At 44.2% G+C, this 19,564-nt stretch overlaps 1 protein-coding gene across 2 annotated transcripts; it reads right to left on the bottom strand.

The window, feature by feature from the left end:
- Positions 1 to 7,035: 7,035 nt before the first annotated feature.
- NEFL (neurofilament light chain) lies at positions 7,036 to 17,534 on the bottom strand. Of its 2 annotated transcripts, none has more exons than XM_035139989.2 (4): positions 16,403 to 17,534; positions 11,000 to 11,124; positions 9,579 to 9,895; positions 7,036 to 7,677 (listed from the first exon to the last, which is right to left on the bottom strand). In XM_035139989.2, exons 1-4 carry the CDS (start codon positions 17,456 to 17,458, stop codon positions 7,487 to 7,489), a joined length of 1,689 nt encoding a protein of 562 aa, XP_034995880.1. In that variant the 5' UTR covers positions 17,459 to 17,534; the 3' UTR covers positions 7,036 to 7,486. The 2 variants fall into 2 exon arrangements, with proteins under 2 accessions (XP_034995880.1, XP_060124315.1); XM_060268332.1 differs by having other exon boundaries at positions 7,526 to 7,677; positions 9,803 to 9,895.
- Positions 17,535 to 19,564: the final 2,030 nt, after the last annotated feature.

Genomic DNA, 19,564 nt, shown 5'->3' with positions numbered 1-19,564 from the left:
TTATGGCAAAATTAATGAATTCTGCAAGGGTTAAGAGGTGGGGAGAGAAAGCAAAACTTGAATAATTTTAATGCAAATTGGACACCATTAATTGATTTCTGTAGAATCAATTGTTTATATCCCAAGGCTCAGCTCTGTTTCTCAATTTTTTAAAGTTAATGTTAAGTTCAAAAATTAATGTGTTCTGTATTAATTTGTTTATAACCACCATCCTAAACATTACGTTATTCTTGGGATATTTATTGACTTAGGCTGCAGTCCTAACCCTACTTTCTAAACCCCTATATTTGTTGATATTTGTTTCTCTTGTACCTTTACTGTTTCTTTAAAGCAGGCGTGTCCAAAGTCCGTTTGGGGGGCCTAATCTGGCCCACTGGTCGGTTTAATCCGGCCCCTGTGGCAGTTCATTTCCTGGGGTAAAATCCTAAAAAAAAACCTCAACAACTTCAACCCTTAAACCTTCACGGCCCTTCACTTCATCCAATTTGACCCTCTCTGAAAAAAAGTTTAGACACCACTGGTTCTAAACCAATTAAATACTAGTAACGAAAAAGAAAATGACCCCCAAAATATCTGAGCAGAATCGAGTGGGAAAGTTAGTTTGTCTGTTGCAGCAAAAATAACAGTGAGTCCTGCAGTACCTTAAAGATTAACAAATCTAAAATTTATGCATAAGCTTTCATGCATCTGATGAAGTAAACTTGACATCCACAAAAGCTTATGCCACCTCAGATTTATTTAAAGTGCCATAAAGTTGAAGTTTTTGAACAAAATGTGTTCCCATTAGATAATCAGAGGTTTTATTATAACACTCTCATTTCTTTCCCTGCTGTTTATTTGTACATTTCACCTTGACTTTTCCACTCACTTAAAGAAGAGCAGTTTTGCAGGCTTCCATTCCAAGCAGTCCATGGTCTTCCTGGCTGTAACACCAGCATCATTAGACGTTGATTTGTCTATGTCAATCACGCTTTACTCAGAATGAGGCAGTAACGCTAAGGAGGAAGAATTCTGCTCAGTGCTGAAGGTGAGGGATCATGCTTCTCCCACCCAACATGATAAATTAATTACCATAACAATTTCGTCCTATGCTAATGTACTGCATGGAGGAAAGTGTTTTTCAGATGTACAGCAGAATTCATATGTATGACTCACTCACACACAGTAAAGTCTAAAGTGGTACAGTCCAGCAGTACCTTAATCATAGGAAATGAATGAAAGATAATTCAGCTATAAGTGTCATAATTTGGTGCTAAAACATCCCTAAATTTAAAAGTTCAGCTTCAGGACTTCCGGTCTGCCGCGCCGGCAAAGAAGACGCAGGGACTGCGATCTCTGCAGTCCCTGGCATCGCGGGGGGGGGGGGGGGATTCCGTGGGGCGCGCGGATTCCCCGAAAGAACCTCGGGAAGGGCGTCCCGAGGGCTCAAGGTCCGGCAGGCTCCGTTGGGCGATTCCTCTGCTGCCCGGAGACCCAGTAGAGTCTCCGAGAGCCAGCGGAGTGGAGTTGCGGGAGCCATTTTGGACGGCATCGTTACCTCCGACATAGCGAAGCCCCGAGTCTTCTACCGGGCAGCGGCAGATTCTCCCAAGAAAATAAAAGATTTTCAAAAAGTAAGTTAAATCTTCATTTGGACTTTTGGACTTTAAAATTAACAATCGGGAAAATTAGGAGAGATTCAAAAACGGGAGTCGATCTCTTCCTAATGGTCAATTAAGAGGCGCATTAAACATTCCAAAGCCGAAAAAGAGACTTTGTTTTTAGCACCCGAAAGAAACAAAGACTTTATACTCCATTACAAACCCCGGTGCCGATACCTTCTGAGGAACAGTAAGTGCACAAAGGGGGAAATTTATTTGACAGCTGTCAAAGCTGTCAAAATTGCTAAAAGACAAGGAAAATTCATAAAAATTCATTGAAAGTTCAATCGGCTGCAAGATTATATTAAAAGAGAAGTATCTGGAATTAAGAGATGTTCTATTGTTGGAAAACTAAAGACAATGGAAAGAACAGGCAAGATGGAGGAAAGCGTGAGTGAATGGAAATTTCCAGTGTACTCTGCCTCCTAATCTCCTGCCAGTCTGTGGTTAGAAGGAATGAAAACAATGTATTCACCAAGCTTCCAAGAGACAGTTTTGAACTATTTAGAGATTCTGAAGGACATTCATAGGACACTGCAACACTCCAGTCCAACATGTTTAGAGACTTTGGTTCAAGATCAGGACTTAGAGGATAATGTGGAAAGCCTATTTGAGAGCAAAGAACAAGAAGTGGATTCTGCAAAAACTGAGGTGGATTATAAAAAATGCGACTTGGAGGAAGAACAACAAGGACTTGAAAAGGAAAATGACAGCTGTCAAGAACAACAAAATGAATTAAAGACTCAAGAAAAGAAGGCTCCTGGAGGGACTAAAAATTGGGCATGGGCAATTGAGGGAAAGGAAAGGCAGAGGGGGGGGGGGACAGAGGCCTGGATTTGGAAGTGGGAAAGAACAGGTGTGGGGTGAAAAATTTTAGTTAAAAAGTATTTTGGTGATTGATTAACGGTTTCTGAAATCTTGGCTCGTTAAAGGACTGCTGATCCAAGGGGGGGGAAAGACATCGGGAGGAGAAAGGAGAGTGAATAGATATAAAAATTTAGTTTTCTGGAGGGGAGTAGAAGAATGGCTTGGGAAACAATTTTTGGATTTGTAGCAACATGTTTGTGTTCAGATAAGTGTCTGGATGGAGGGCCGCCTTCCCCCCTCTCTTTGCTCAGAAGCACCTGGTGGCAGAAGGTGCTCTGGGGGGGGAGGAGGGGGGGAGGGAAGCCCAGACACAAAAATGGAACCTTTGAAGTGCTGCGCCTCGCAGGTTCCTCTTGTGGCAGGAGGGGACTGGGGGGGCAGCATGAAGAAGGAGGAGGAATAAGTCAATATTATAAGGATAAGATTTGGAATTGGAGTAGAAAATCCGCCACAATCAATTAGAGAAGTTAGGAAAACCAGGAAGAAGAGATTTGAGGAAGTCACAATTATAATGTGAAGAAATAAGAATTGGGAATTTTTAAATTTTTATTTGTTTTCTTTTGTTGTTGTTGTTGTTGTTTATATATATAGGTATTATGTTTATGTTTTGTTTAAGGCTTGTGTTAAAGGAGCAGCTGAGGGGAAACCAATCCCCAGAGCCCCTCCATCCCTGTCCTTTCAGTGGCAGGGAGGGGATGAGGGGGGAGGGGGGAGGGGGAGGTCAAACCCAGCCTTATACTGGACCCCTTTGATTCTCAACGGCCGCGGGTACTACTGGTGGCAGAAGTGGACTCGCGGGTGGAGGGTAATTGAGGGGACAGATTTTATATTGCATGATTTGTTTGTTTGTCTTGTTTGTATAAAAATCTAATAAAAATTATTTTAAAAAAATAAATAAATAAAAGTTCAGCTTCAAATTTGACCTCCTGGGGTTTAAACTGAGACTTAAAGGTAAAGGTAAAGGACCCCTGACAGTTCAGTCCAGTCGCGAACGACTCTGGGGTTGCGGCGCTCATCTCGCTTTTCTGGCCAAGGGAGCCGGCGTTTGTCTGCAGACAGTTTTTCCAGGTCATGTGGCCAGCATGACAAAGCTGCTTCTGGCGAACCAGAGCAGCGCACGGAAACGCTGTTTACCTTCCTGCCAGAGCGGTACCTATTTATCTACTTGCACTTTGATGTGCTCTTGAACTGCTAGGTTGGCAGGAGCTGGGACCGAACAACAGGAGCTCACCCCGTCACGGGGATTCAAACCTTCTGATCGGCAAGCCCAAGACTCAGTGGGTTACACCACAGCGCCACCTGCGTCTTAGTTAAGACCTAAAATGGTTTTTATTATTTATTTATTTATTTATTGGAAAATGAACAAGGAAACCTCTAAATTGGTGTCTTAATCACAGGCATAGCCAGGTGGGTGTGGGGGGAGCTGCCCCCAAAATCAAGTAAATAAATAGAAATAACTAAGTGCTCAACTGTGTTGCAGATAACTTGGTTCTTCCTCCCCAAATATAATGCCTGCCCGCTAAAATAAATCCTGACTATGCTCATGGTCTTAATATTCCAACAAAATGAGTGACTAGCCATGTGCAGAGTGCCTTTCTTTCAAATTCCTACTCTGAGTGCTTGCACACACATTAATAGACCCTCGGCATAAATCCAATCACCTATTTCAAAAGTTAACACAAGTGTGATTAATCTGTGGCTCCAGGAGTCGGGTTTCATGCAGCCTAGTTTCAAAAGTCCTGCAACAAGCAATTTAAACCTCTGGTGAGACAGACAGTGCAGTGCAGTGAAAGAGAGAGAGCCCACCCACAATTAATAAGGGAGCCCTCGTAGGTTGTCTGAGGGACTGTGGCTCTCACCAGCTATAAATAGCAACAACAGTTCCCTACATGTGGGTGAAGACACTGCTCTTCAGCTACTGGATTGGGACCTCTTGGCGGATCTGCAGTCAAATCCCAAGTGCATGATTGCCAGATAGCCGTGAACAGGGGACTCTAAGATGCCATATCCCCAAACTTGTGTGGTGGAAAGGGAAACAATAGAAACTTAACCTTGACTTCATCCTGTCACCGCACTCTGCATACCTGCAATAGGGCAGGATGTCTGCTAAGCTCTCTGGGGAGTGCACTCCGTTTTGAATTGGACTATGGACTTTTGTAACTTTCAAGGATTGTTGCCTGTCTGATTTTCATCACTGTATTTGTTGAACCTGAGCAAGACTATGATGTGAGTAAACCTTGTATTTTTCCTGTTTACTTAAACAGTCTGAGTAATTTCTTTGTTAAGAGGGAAACATAAAGAGGGAGAAGATGGTCCAAGCCTGCCTAAGCATCCTAGGATAGCACAATTGTGTAGAAAGTTATACAACCTTGACCCAAATAGCTTCTAAATATAAGCTATACACAGTGGTGATTTTTAACTCTGCTGAAATAGGTACTTGCATTCTCACACATGTGGAAAGAGAAAGGATAATTAATAAATAAAACATCCTCTCCCTCTCATTAAAATCTATCCAATAGGGTCCACTTACTGGATCACAACCTGAACCAAGGTGGGCTGCAACAGGAGAATGACCACCATACAAACATATGGTAAAACATTAAGAAATGGGTCCCCAAATGGATGCTTGGGTGAAAAGTGGGTCCTGGGTCTGAAAAGATTGGATATACCTGGTTTAATGTATCTTTATCAGACTACATCAAATTAACCCAAGTATTGGGCACTTTTGGCCCTCCAGATGCTGATGAATCACAGTTCCCATCATCCATGGCCATTGGCCACACTTCTTGGGGCTGATGGGAGTTGTAGTTAAGCAACATCTGGAGGGTCAAAGGTTCTCCATGCCTTGGCTACCACAAGACTAAGAAGGAGGTAATTATTGTTATATTTTGGGGGGGGGTAGTCTCCCCATAACCCTAAATTTAGTAAAGGGGTAGAATTTAGCTGATTTTTGGAGTATGAAAGGAAGATACCAGGCCAGTGAAAAATACAGGCTGGACCTGATAGTGATGCCATTAGCAACACCAGGAGCACTAAGTACTGAGCCATGCAAATACTCTTCTTCAGGGCCATCTTAAGCCCATCCAGCGCCGTGGCGCAAAGGTCCCTCCAGCGCCCCCCTCTGAAAGCGCAGCACCGAAACGATCATGCTGAGGCAGCAGCCCTTCTATGAGCTGGTGGGCTACAGGCAGCCCCCTCCCGCCTTGCTGGCCAAACCAGCTCCTGAGCGGCCAGACTTTGCTCCAGAGCCTCTCCAAGGACCTGGGAGTGCCAAGGCGACCACGGCAGCAGCGGGAGGCCACCTCCGAGGACTCCAAGCCACGCCTCCTTCTCCTTTCCCCAGTGCTGGGTTCCGCTCAGTCGAGCTTCGCCAGCGCGCACACCGTGGGACCAGCAAGAGAAGGGGTGGCCAGGGGTAACGCAGTGGTGTGTTGTTACCACATGAAGAAAGGTGTCCTTTTGGGAAGGCGGGGGAAGAAGTGGGCAGAATTCCATGTGGGGACTGAAGGGCAGCAGCCATGCTGGCTGGTTGGAGCAGTCTATTATAGAGACACAGGGATGGTGCTTAGGATGCCTCTGAATCCAATGTTGTGCTGCTGGGAAGGACAAGCCCCTCTTGGGATGCAAATTTCAGCAGTAGCCCTCTAGTTTTGCAACCCAGTCCAGAAGCTGCCCTTTTGTTTCATTTCCATGTGCAACTCACTCCTCCTCTGTATCCTGTGGCGCCACTCTTTACAGTGAAATTTGCAATGCATCAGGTGATGTGGGCCATCCTTCTACCACAGTAACTGTTAGCTTGAAAGATACCAAAATATGTTGTTTGTGTTGGGCCAAGATTAACCCATTCAATTTGCATGATCCATTTAACTGGGAATGACATGGGCTGTGCTAGTGAATGGTTCCTTAGATGTTAAGGAGGGATATGACCCTCCAGATGTTGTTGGACTCCCACTCCCATAAGCTCCAGCAATCAGCAAAGTCAATGGTTAGGAATAATGGTAGTCCAACAATGTTTGGAGAGCTACAAGTCCCCCACTCTTGAGTTGAAGGGTGTTATGTGCTCCACATATGATTGGGATTATTCCAGGGAAAATGTCTGGTGATTTCCTGCCTGCCTGCCTACTCTTAATGAGGACACAAGAGGTGTGATTTCCCTTTTCACTATTCTTCTCTGCAAAGCTTTTGAGAGGAATCAGTTTCAGTGTTATCCCAACACATCCTCTTCACGCTCTTTTTGTTTCATTATCTTGGTTCCAACAATTATTTTCCACCAGAGGCAGGCTTAAAGTTGCTCACTCTTGCATGTGGCTATCACTGAAATGGATGGATTTCACCATTCACCATTGGTTTCTTCACCATCAATGTGTTTAGTTTCAAAGGTAGCAATCAGACATGGGCTTACGTGGGAGTAAGCCCTACAAAACATGATGAGCCTTACTTCCAATCATTTATAGAATTGGCTGTAAACTTTTTGCAGTAAATCATGAATGAGAAATACTGAAGACACACCAAAAAAAATTGTGTATGCAGCTTTGTTTTAACTTTATTGACTAGCTTGATTTCACAGACTTCATTGTTGTTGTTATTGTTAGTCACCATCCAAGGTTTCCAGAACAACTTTGAAAGTAGCTTTGACATATATATATTTCCCCCCCTTCCCTACTGGCTTCCCTGCTTTCTTAAAATTTGATTTTTTTAAAATTTATTTTTTAAATATAGGTATCTATTTGGGTTTGAATCAGCCAAATTGCACATTGCTCTGGGACTCATTAGAAGACACCATGCTTAGTTTGGTAGCAGCCAGTGGGACACATGGCAAGCGTTGGGGTTCCTTTGCATCAAAGGGGGAGGGGGGAAACAGAGGCATAGAGACAATTAACTTCTTTAAACCTAAGAACATTAGGGGGATTTAAATACATGGCACAGCAATTTTAGCTCAGTCACTTAAACTATCTGGGAAACCTACATCCAAGTCTATATCAATCCTTCTTCTTCTCTTTAGGGGCTTCTTCTTCACCAGCATCCTCTTGTTCATCTTCGTCTTCCTTTTTCTCTCCCTCATCTGCTTCCTCAGCAGCCTCTTCTTCTCCTCCCTCTTCTTCTTCTCCTTCCTCGCCTTCGCCTTCTTCCTCTTCTCCGTCACCCTCTTTAGATTCTTCTTCCGTGGCTCCTGGAAGAAAAGGTACAAAAAAACAAATAGATTGAATGGTTCACTGCAGCGTGAAGTAGACAGAGTTGGCAATGGATGCTGTTATATAGTCACTTGGAGAAGATCAGGAGTAAGCCCTGTTTGAAAGCATTTCATGGTCATACATTTCTCAACAAGAGAAGGCAAAGTAAGGGAGCAGAAGGCAAAGTCAGCAGCTGCCCCCCTCACTTCCCGGGCCTTCCCAACATGGATAGTTCAGGCAACACAAGTAATTTATCATGGGTAAATGCAGGAAAAAGGGGTGTGTGTGAAAGTGTGTGGGGGGGAATACCATGCCTTAGAGCAAACGTTCAGCTATGCGCTGGCCTCATCTCTTTGATTATATGAGAAGAGCAGGCAAGTAGCATGGTAGATTATGGGTTGTAGCCAATGCTGATTCTGCTCCAAACAGACCCACTGAAGTCCACGGACACAGAATCACAGAATTGGATACAGTTGGAAAGGACCCCAAGGGTCAACTAGTCCAAACTCCTACAATGCAGTAATCTCAACTAAAGCATCCATGACAGATGGCCATCCAACCTCTACTTAAAAACCTCCAAGGAAGGAGAGTCCACCACCTTCTGAAGGAGTTCGTTCCACTGTGGAACAGCTCTTACTTTTGGATCAGTAGAAAGAGGATGGCTTTAAATTCCAACAAGGGGAAACTCTATTTTGTCCAGAAGGCGGGTGCTTTCAAGACAGTGCTTCTTGAAAATAAGTCAAAGTTTATGAAGAGCTTCTTAGATTAGTCAGACATCCTGTGGATACAACCCTATGTTTGCTCTACTTATTAATCTGAATGAGAAGGTTCCTTTAAACCAGTTTCTGTGCATGCCAAGGGATACTATGCGCCATGATGGGGAGGAAGGGGATTCATGTTTTACCTCAAGTAGCAGAACATACTGGGCCAGCCCTGCTTCTGAAGTCTTCAAAAGGGTTTTTTAAAATTATTTTTCTGATTTTATCTAATATTGGATTCATTGATTCTGCAAATAGTTCGGTTTAAATGGAATAAATAAAACACTGGAACCAACAGCACTCTGCTCCATAATGGACACCATCTTGTTGCAGTAAATGGAACCAAAGCAAACTTCAAATGTGCAAACTTCTAAGATTAATTTACAAGTGGTTTTTTTTAAATAAATAAATAAATCCTTGCATTTCATATTATGTTTTTCATATTAGCAAAAGTGTTATTATTGTTTTTATAAAAATCAGAAATCAATAACTACAGGCTAAAGCTCCTCTACTGGCAGTTAGGATTGTCCTACTCTTGTGTAGGACCCTGGCAGAGACACATGCCCAACTGGCATGTTCTCTCTCTCCTGGTCAGTCGTTCAGGAGCTTCAAACACTTTCTTCAGCCCGAACATGACAGCAACTTATACCAAGAAGCAGCAGCACACTTACCGGTAGGGATCTGCAGAGTGTTAGCAGTTTGCGTAACAGACCTCAGTAGCACAGCATTTTGGCTAATCTACTTTATTTACATATAATACACTCGGAGCATTCTGCCTTAGCTCCTTCCTCTTTCTCATCAGACAGCAAAGAGAAACAAACAAAGGACAATAGTCCCACTTCACGGAACACAGTAACACAAACATCCTGTCTCCAACCTTACACCTTAATAACTGTTGATATATACTATTGTTGTACTGTGTTTTGGGTCTATGTACCACAATAAAGCTGTGTGTGTGATTTTTTAAAAAAGCTGCATCTTAATAATAGGAAATGAATGGCAGATAATTCAGCTATAAGGGTCATAATTTGGGGCTAAAACATCTCTAAATTTAAAAGTTCAGCCATTTCAAAATATGTGAACTCATTAAAATTTCAAATTCTGCTCTTTTTGTTAGGGAAGGGAGAAAGCAACAACTGTACCTTCTTCCTCTCCTTCCCCTTCTCCCTCTCCCTCTCCTTCCCCTTCTTCTTTCTCCTCTTCCTCTCCTTCTGAAGGAGGAGACTCTTTGGCCTCTTCTACTTTGGATGCTTCAATCGTCTCCTCCACTTCAATCTGTTCTTCTTGCACATGGCTGGAGTAATAGGCAGGGAAGGAGCGGGCTGACATCAAGTAGGAACTGCTCTGCAAACCACTGTAGGCTGACCTTCCAAAGGTGGAGCCGCTCTGCGTATAACCACTGCTCATGCTTCCAACACTGGTGAAACTAAGCCGGGTCTCTTCACCTTCCAGAAGTTTCCTGGGAGGGGGGTGGAGGAAGAAGCACATGAGCATCAGGCAATTGGCATATTGGAAACCAAGATGGAAATTTATTAAAGGAGATTGCTATTAGACAATGATATCATGTCAATGGATTTACCATGAGTGAGTAAAATGCATGCACACACACACACCAATCCTATTTATATGCACAAACCAAAGATGCATCCCGGAGGACTTGGCTTCTGCTTTCAGAAAGAAAGCAGTCTGGGCCCAGCTGCATAGAAGCACCCATTTCAAGCTTGCCACGCTCTTCTGACATCATCAAACAGATCTCTATTCTCTACTTTTTGCCTTGTACTCACCTTCCCTTGTTTTTTTTAGTTTGTGACACTGAGGGCTTGGCCTGATCTTCTATTTGTCTGAAACTATAATTTTATAAAATCTACTGAGCTTGTTTCCAAAATGCACCCTTTGGGTGCCTCCCAGAACCCGTCTGAGAGTCAGGAGGCTCCCATCTTCTCCAGCTGGTGCCATCTGTTGAGGAGCTAAGCATGATCATCACCATCAAAGCTGAGCAACCATTTCTTTGAGACAGAGTCTTCATCTGCTCAAAGAAACTGCAGATGACCAAGGCTGCACATGGATGTGGCATCCTTCAGAGGCAGGATTCATGATTCATGTCAGCTGAGGACTGATACTCAGATGTTCATGTTCACATGAGTTCACCCTCACTAGATGGTGGTGAGGCTGCCTTCAAAGTTTAATGTACTTTCAATGGCCATGAAGTCTGGTCATGAAATCTATTTAGAAGCTTCGTCAATTTTTAAATCTTCACCGGTCTGTGAAAGACCAATGCAGCTCACAGCTATACTGCTTGCCAAATTCCAACAGAAGTTTTATTTCTAAGTTTTCAGTGAAATCATATGTTAGAGATCAGTTAAAATTATTTATTTTGGAACTAGCTGAAGCAGAGAAACTGAACAAAATATTGCACTCCTGTTGTCAAGACATTGCATGTGTAAAGGCCACCACCAATTTCAGCTGACCACAGTCTTCAACACAAAAATAAAAACTACATTTATTTATTTTTAGAAGGAGGGATAAATAAATCTGTGATTGCTGAACATTTTTCTGAGATTACCTGTATGCTGCGATTTCAATGTCCAGAGCCATTTTCACATTGAGAAGATCCTGATACTCCTTTAGATACCTAGCCATTTCACTCTTTGTAGTTCTCAGTTCATTTTCTAATTTGCTGACTGTATCCTGTTGGGAGCAAGGAAAGAGATAAGAGCACGAACTCATTCATTCTTGTAAAGTTCAGAGAAATGCTACCATTCCTTGACAAAGGAGAGTGTTCCTCACATTCAGTGGTCCAGTCACTTTGTAATGCTTGAAATTTCAAAAGGTATCTGACACTTCTAACTTTTTTTCATGTAACCCATCACAAGCTTGTTTGCATTTCCACAAATTAAAAAAACCAAACAACTTTCAGGAGGATTTGAAAAATAGGGTTGTATTTCTTCTAAGCCACTCTATTCTGTATGCCATATGTGTAATGCTGAGTACATGCCATATATTTAAAATACACCTCCTGCAAGATTCCTGGGAACTGTAGTTTGCTAAGGATGGTGGGAACTGCAGCTCTGGTAAACAACAGTTCTCAGAATTCGGGGGGGGGGGGCTACTTTAATTGTTCTGTGTGTTCACAGCCTAAATCATATTTTTTTCCACTGCTAAATTTGTTGGCGTTATCCATGGTTAAGAATGGGGCTCGAAACCTGGTCCAAAAATTTTGTTAAACTGACTTAAAACTTAAAGAAAGCCAGTTTATACCCAACCTGTCCCAACAGAACTTGCTTATACATAATGGGCACAATCCACAGAAGACCAAGACACACCTATTCCCTTTTCTTTCTTTACTTTACTTGCTGTAGATTGGAGAAAATCTGCTTCTAATGCTGGTCTCATTCAAAAACCAACTAAGGCAGGCATCCCCAAACTTTGGCCCTCCAGATGTTTTGGACTACAATTCCCACCTTCCCCGACCACTAGTCCTGTTAGCTAGGGATCATGGGAGTTGTAGGCCAAAACATCTGGAGGGCCGCAGTTTGGGGATGCCTGAACTAAGGCTACAAACTTAGGAGAACGTCCCACTGAACTCACTTTGACTCACTGCTGATATAGGCAAGTTTGCACTCTTGCAGCCAGTTAAAGACTAAGAAACATTGTCGCATCAGATTTCATGGGCTAGATGAAATGTTCCCAACCTTTTTGGATCTGGGGGCACATCTAAGAGGCTTGCAAGGTACCTATTTCAAAGAAGAAAAACTGGTGGTGCTCAAAATCTCCCCCCTCCTTCAAACCCAAACAAAACAGAGATAGAAAGAAACAGGCAATACATCCCAAAACAGGCACACTTTCCCCAAGCAACCAAAACAAAAATCCACTTTAAAAAAAAAAAAGCTTAAAATTTCAGAGGGGCCTGGAAACTTGCTGAGTACCAAGGATTATCTGCCCATGGATGCCATGATGGGAACCCGAGGGCTAGGCAGTGCATCTGGTGAAGTGGATTTGAGTCTACAAAAGCTTATGCCATAATAAATATGTTAGTCTTTATATTGTGCAAAAGGACTGGTTTTGCAGCAACAGAGTAATATGGCTATGATTCTGGAACTTGTTTCAACAGATCAAACTCCAGAAATAGTCAATCTTAAATTCAGCTGCTGCTATTTAGTAAATTGTAGGTCAGATTGACAAGAACGTATTCTAGTTGCAGTCCTCAAAGGATACATTTAGAGGGTTGTTTAATGCTTTATGAACTCCCGGTAGTTCTTTTTTCCTTTGCTTATCATTAATTCTCCCTGTATCTTTTGGATTTTTCAGCATGATCTTGCTAATGAAAGTCATGAAGAATGTATCAGTGTAATTAACACAGTTTCCTGTTCATTTGATATCAGCTTTTTAGTTCAGTCTTCCAGCTTAATAACAAATAGGCATGGCATAAACAAAGAAACATCATTTATTTTTAATATACTCCTTATGAAGAATCACACATACAAGCAAACACACAGAATTAAAATTATATTCATGCAACTGAATAGTAGTTCAACTATGCATTGTTAATAGCATTTACTGTATTTGATTTTAGCTGTTGACTATAATGCTAAGTCTAGTGAAACTGAAACATTTGGTTTTATGCTAGTTTTAACTTTGTTGCTTACAATGAGACAAAGGATGCAAGGGGACTTACTTCTGAGTAAGTATGCTTAGGATTGTATTGTATGTATAGTTTTGATCCAAAAGCTGAAGCTTAATCAGTTTATAGTTTGTGCTGCCTATTAAATTGTAACAGTTATTGATCTGAATTAACTGGGGTATTTCTAATTCTTTGTTTTATAATAGGGAGCATTTTATAACAGATTTTTCTCTCTCTATCCCTGCAGATATCATTGAATCATAGACAGAATCATAGAATTGTAGAGTTGGAAGGTACCTCAATGGTCATCTAGTCCAACCCCCTGCAATGCAGGAGTGTATTGAACTGGGAATATATTGTATAGTTGCCAAAGTGAGGAGTTTCATATCAGTTTTTCCATGGTTATTTTGAAAGGTGGTCCCCCTCTTTTTTCATTTTGAGCACTTTCTATTTAAAAACAACAACAAAGGAACTTACTATTTAATGTATTCTTAGCACTGTCCATTTATCTTTTTTTGCAAGGCACCACAAAGCAACAAGAATTAAAACAGAAGAAACTTTAAGTCAGACGCATTACAAGGTTTTAACTTCATTTGCTCTTGTTCTTACCAAACTTTGTTCAATTTAGGTCTTAGTGTAACAAGAATTTAGGTCTTAGTGTAACAAGAAATTGCATTTTTAAAAAATGTCTACCAACTCCGAAACCTCCCATACAGCCTGGTTTAAAAATGAATTGAGCTAGATAAATAGGAATCTAGATTTAAGATTTTGATTCTGAATTATGCTTTATCACGAGGGACTAGATTAGAATCAAGGGACTAGATTTTACTCAACCTCCAGTCATATGATGCTACAAAGATTATTTAGTTCTGTTTAAATATTAAATACCCCAGGGAATAAGTTGGTTTAAATCTAGATAGGTTTGTGTGGTATGTGGTGATACAGCTGGTGCCTTAGAATTTAAGAATAAAAAGAATAGATAACATATTGCAGCAAGCAGGCATTGATTCAGACCCTGGTGTGCTGGACAGCTCCCAAGTTAAACTGGGTGGGGCAGAAGTGGAGGCGGATGTTGGTGCATCCTCCAGCAGATGTTGGTGCATTGCACCATTACCTACTTGGAGGCTGCTGCCGCGTTTTGCTGGGATCAGAAAACCTAGCTCTGTCTAGGACAAGAGACAAGAATTACATTCTCCAAATGTATTAAATGGAATGCATGAATTTTAACCAACTTAAACACTTTAATCATGGCAGTATTGAACTTGTGTGTATCCCAAAATTTCTCAAACATCTAACATGGACTGATTGAGAAGCAAGTTATCAAGGGATGCTGGATACAGGGGACATTGCCATTAGATGGCTGACTTTTACAAACTCAGCAAGATTTGCCTGGTGGTGCATCTAGGGGCAAAAGTGACAGATAATACATAATAATGCCTACTGTGATATGCGGTGGAAAGGGCCTGTTTCCTTCTCCTTAGATGTGTCATGTGGTAACCTGATAAAGGGCACATATTTGATTCAAAGGGTGTTGTGACTGTTATTTGCCGCCGCCACTTTCTCAGAACCTCCTAAGGACCCAAACAAGCAACCTAATTCACAATCTAAACAGAATTTAAACAGATATATGACATTTGTGTTTACTATGGCATAACCCAGCTCCCAAGTAAGTGCTTATGGGACTGCACAGATAAATCTCATGAAAATCCATGAGATTGGCCAATGTTTTCTAAAACCACTTTCCTGGAAGCATGGTCTATTAAAACCATGTGCTCAAGCAAACTTCTTTCCACTTTGCATTATAATAGGCTAAATCTCAAGCACCTTGAGCTGTGAATTAGGGTGGTGTTCCAGACCACCCTCCATTGGTTTCAGCAGAATTTACTTAAGATTCACAGTCAAATTACATACTTGCATGGGAGAGAAAAATGGGGGTGGGGAATGCCATGTGTGGCATGTGGCAACCTCATGCCACACATGGAGAAACATCATTTTTCCTGCCCAATCATAAAGTTCCAAAAGATCTCAATCTGACTGTACCTCCACATTGATGGGGGGGGGGGATGCCACAATACATAATTGCTTGGAAAATAAAAATTGGGGATGGGGAGCAGGGAGAGAAACCATGCTAATATCTAGTCATTAGCAAGCACACATGCCACGTGGACTGTTATTAAGAGCACTGAGCTATTTCTACGCATTTTCTAGCTGAACAATTTCTGGGGCTGAGTCACTTCAAGCCCGTGTCTCAGGGGTTCCGAACACTCTACCTTAAATGAGAAGATGCCACTTGGAAGTAAGCGCCATTGATGGCATCGGAAGTGGCTTCCCAGTCAGTGTTTAAGAAGTCTGTCAAGTCCGAGTGGGAAATGTCTGCTGCAGACACACCCACTGTGTCCTCTGGCAAACTGAAAATGCCTGGACAAGAGCTACACATCCTTACACCCACCTTCGACCCTATAATTGGATAGCAGCTGCCCAAGCCCAAGTACAAAGGTGTTAAAAGACATGCACAACTGTGCTCGTCAAAGTCTGAAAGCAGTGTGTCCATGCTGGAGATGGGAAAGTTAACCTTTCCCGCCTGTGCTTTTTTCTCTAATAAAAATCCTGCCACCCATCTTGGGGGTGGGGAGGCATATGCAGGCTCTTGGCTGCATAAATAATTCATTTTCATACAAAGGAAACAGAGCGGGGGGGGAGGGATGCTAGCGGTAGCTTCTCCCCACTCTTGCAGAGGAGATGATATCATACCTCCTCCCATGGGAAGGGTGGGGTGGGTGGCTGGTACCATTAGGCAGTGAGGTAGTTGCCCCAGGCAGCTGATATTGAGGTTTCATGAAAGGGGGGCAAACTGATAGTTATTAATCATGCACTTCAATGCAGATCTACTCAGTGAGTACTATAGGACTGCAGTTGTACTTCCTTTCCTTCTGAGAGAGGGGAGAGAAGGACACAATTTGTTGCTTTACCTTGGGCAGCAAAAAAAAAAAAAGTGTATTGGATTGGCTCCTCTCATCCATGCTCTTGCCTCCCTTGTTTCTGGTTGCAAAGGAAATGCACTCAACAAAAACTCCACCAGCCTCCTAAGAGCCAGGGATTGGGGACCTGTGTCCTGTGGCCCTCCAGAGGTTGTTGCACTCCACTTCTCATCAGCCCCAGCCAGCGGAGCACAGGCTCCCCATCCCTGGGTTGGGAGTGCCACCAGGACCTACAAATCCCCAGCCCTCAGCCATTAAAGCTCAGTGAGTGACCTGGACCCTAACCTCACAGGGCTAAAACTGGAGGGGGAGGGGCTCCTTGGAAGAATGGTGGGGGTGTCAGTGTAATAAAAGGATAAAGACCCACCTGGAGGGAGGAGATGTCGGCGTTCTGCTTTTCCTCCAGCTCCTGCAGCTGCTTCTCGAGGGCTTCGTTCATGCCACGGGTGGCTTCAATCTCCAGAGTCTTGGCCTTGAGGAGGCGCCGGCTCTCGGAGACCTCGTCCTTGGCGGCGCGGACGGCGTCGGTGTTCTTGGCGGCGCTCTCGGTGAGGACGGTGAAGCGGCTGCGGAACCACTCTTCGGCGTTTTGCATGTTGCGGGCCGCCAGCTTCTCGTACTGGGCGCGGATGTCGCGCAGGGCGGAGGAGAGGTCCGGCTTGGCCGAGACGTCCATCTCGACGGAGAGGTGAGCGTACTGGATCTGGGCCTGGAGCTCGGCCAGCTCTTCCTCGTGCACCTTCTTGAGGAAAGCCAGCTCGTCTAGGAGGCTGTCAATGCGCTTCTCCAGCTCGGCGCGGGCCAACGCTGCCTCGTCGGCGCCTTTGCGCACCTCCAGGAGGCGGGCCTCGGCGTCCTCGCGGCTGAGGATCTCCTCCTCGTAGCGTGCCTGCATGGCCCGCAGGGTCTCCTCCAGGCTCTCGCGCTCGCCCTGCAGCGCCTGCTTCTCGTGGGTGGCGTCCTCGGTGGCCAGGCGCAGCTCGCGGATCTCTTGCTCGTAAAGCGCGCGGAACCTCGACGGCTCGGAGTGCTTCTGCCGCAGCACCAGCAGCTCGGCTTCCAGCACCTTGTTCTGCTGCTCCAGTTCGTGGACGCGCTCGATGAAGCAGGCGAAGCGGTCGTTCAGGTCCTGCAGCTGAGCCTTCTCCTGGCTCCGGATGGTCTTCAGGTCGTTGCTGATCGCCGCCACCTGGGTCAGGTCCAGGCTGTCCACCGAGGGCAGCAGGGAAGAGGAGGAGGACGTGTAGCTCCGGCGCACCGACACCGACGAGACGGGCGCCGAGAGGCTCGAATAAGTGGAGCGAGCCACCCCATAGCCGCCGCCGCCGCTGCTGCTCCGAGCGCTGGACAGATGCATCCGGGAGCTGTCCACGTAGCGCCGCTTGTACGACGGAAAGTAAGTCTCGTAGCCGTAGGTGCTCATGGTGTCGGCTGCCGCTCGGGCGCTGCGAGAAGGGGAGAAAGAGGAAGAGAAGAAGATGCCGCCGTCGAACAGAAGGGGAGAGGCTGCTCTGCGGACTGCTGCTCACGCTCGCTCCTATTTATACCGCCGGGGAGGCTCTGACGCAGCTACGACAGCTCGAAGGACTGGGTGCCAAAGGAGCAGAGCGAGACTGTCTGCGCAAAGGGAAGGGCAGGCGGAGCCTTTCCCCGGCCAGCCAGCCACCCCTTGCCTTTTCCGGTCTTCCCAGAGCAGGGAGCCCGACTGGGTCCACCCTCTTCCCTTTTTTAGCCACGCCTAGTTCGCAACCCGTCAAGTCTTTTGTCGTGCTCTTTCTTTAAAGATATAATTTCACTGTTACTATTACCTGCAATGAAGTGTTGTGGTGCAGAGCACGACTGTCCAGGGTTCTAGCCAGCCACGCCCTTTCCCTGGACTTTTCTCCCCCCCCCACCGCCCGCCCGTTATTGAATCCAAGCAGTTAGCCTTATGAACCGACTCTGCATGCTCAAGGCCTCGCCTTCTTAAGGTTTTTTTTGGGGGGGGGGTCGACTTCCCCGGAAAGATGTTCTGCACTTATACAAAATGTCGAGGTTCCTCCTTGTCCGTGAGTGGTGCCATTTTGGCCACGTAAGGATTAAAACTCTGGGTTTCTATTCTCATTATTATATTTTTATGTTGATAGCTTGAAAGCTAAATCCCATGGTAAGAAATGTTAGAAAAGGGACACAGTTGAATGTCAGTGTGAGAGATGCAGTCCTAGGGCAGCTTATTCCTTTCCCAGACATTTCTGTAACTGTTAATTTCCACAATATATCTTCTGAGCTTTCACACAATGCAAAAACCACTTCCAGAAATACAGTGGAATACAGATAAAGTTTAGTGCTCATTTCCATGTTATTTGTTCTATATTTTGCTGTATTCTGGAAGTGGCTTTACTTCATATAAAAGCTCAAATGTAATGTGGAAATTAAGTTAGATTAACATCAGGAAAATGGAATAAAGTGCTGTGTGAATGCAGCTGCTTTATATAAATCTACAGTTGGGCATGTTTCTGTAACTCCTACTCCCTGCCTGCCTCCCCGCCCCCACTCATGTGCATTTAACCCTAATTTTCCTTTACAGTGGCATATATGGCACTAGACCAGCATTAATTTCCCGTGGTGAGCTGGATGAGAGCCAATAAATTGAAGCTCATTCCATATAAGACTGAAGCATTGTTAGTGCATGGCTCCTTTGATTGGATAGGTGGAGTTCAGCCTGTGCACAGGTACTTCTGGAACTACTGCTATCACTAGAGGCACAAGAGTATTTAGTGGCTCAGAGTCCCTTGCATCAGCTTCTCCTAGTAGTTCAGTAGCAACTTTATCAGGGTAGGGATAGTCTAGCTTGTGCTGCCTACACTCTGGTAAACTCTAGGTTAAATTACTGTAATGCAGGGGTGGCCACCTCCCAAGAGACTCTGATCTACTCACAGAGTTAAAAACTGGGAGTGATCTACCCCCTTTTGGGGGGTTCAGGTCAAAGCTGTTGAGTTTTTTTAAGGAAGGGAAGCCCTGGTTTTTTGGGTTTAGGTCAAACTTGTTGAGCTTCTTTTAGGAGGGAGGGAGGCCCATTTTTGTTTAGGGCTTCAGGTCATAGTTCAGCTTTTTTTTAGGGAGGAGGAAAATTTTGGGTGAGCTTTTTTTAGGGGTGCCAGTGATCTAGCAGTGATCTACCACAGACATCCAGTAATCTACTGGTAGATCACAATCTACCTGTTGGACGTGCCTGCTGTAATGCATTATATATGCGGTTGCCTTTGAATGTGACTGGAAGGAGGCTTGATCATATAACACCAGTCCTCACCCAGCTGCATTTTGTGTTCTCATTTTGCATTTTTATCTTGTAAACCACCCTGTGATCTTCAGATGAAGGGTGGTACAGTATACACATTTTATTAATTAACAAAACAGCAGCAGCAGCAGCAACAACAACAACAACGTTCAGCATGCCCTAATCTGAGCTACAGCTAAGCCCCAGAGTTGGTTCTCTGTGCAAGAGTTCAGTCCCACAACATGGCAGGATGTCATTTTAAGCATACATGCT

This window comes from Zootoca vivipara, chromosome 15 (genome assembly GCF_963506605.1).
Source record: "Zootoca vivipara chromosome 15, rZooViv1.1, whole genome shotgun sequence".
Lineage (NCBI taxonomy): Eukaryota > Metazoa > Chordata > Lepidosauria > Squamata > Lacertidae > Zootoca > Zootoca vivipara.
This window is presented reverse-complemented; position numbering and strand designations above follow the sequence as displayed.

What these genes read in the sequence shown, in the direction of transcription:
- NEFL (XM_035139989.2), bottom strand. Translation starts at nt 17,458, where the DNA reads ATGAGCACCTACGGCTACGAGACTTACTTTCCGTCGTACAAGCGGCGC. An exon ending in ATTGAAATCGCAGCATACAG is followed by an intron (nt 9,896 to 10,999) that starts GTAATCTCAGAA and finishes CCCCCCTCCCAG; the next exon opens with GAAACTTCTGGAAGGTGAAG. An exon ending in AGGGGAAGGAGAGGAAGAAG is followed by an intron (nt 7,678 to 9,578) that starts GTACAGTTGTTG and finishes CTTTTCTTCCAG; the next exon opens with GAGCCACGGAAGAAGAATCT.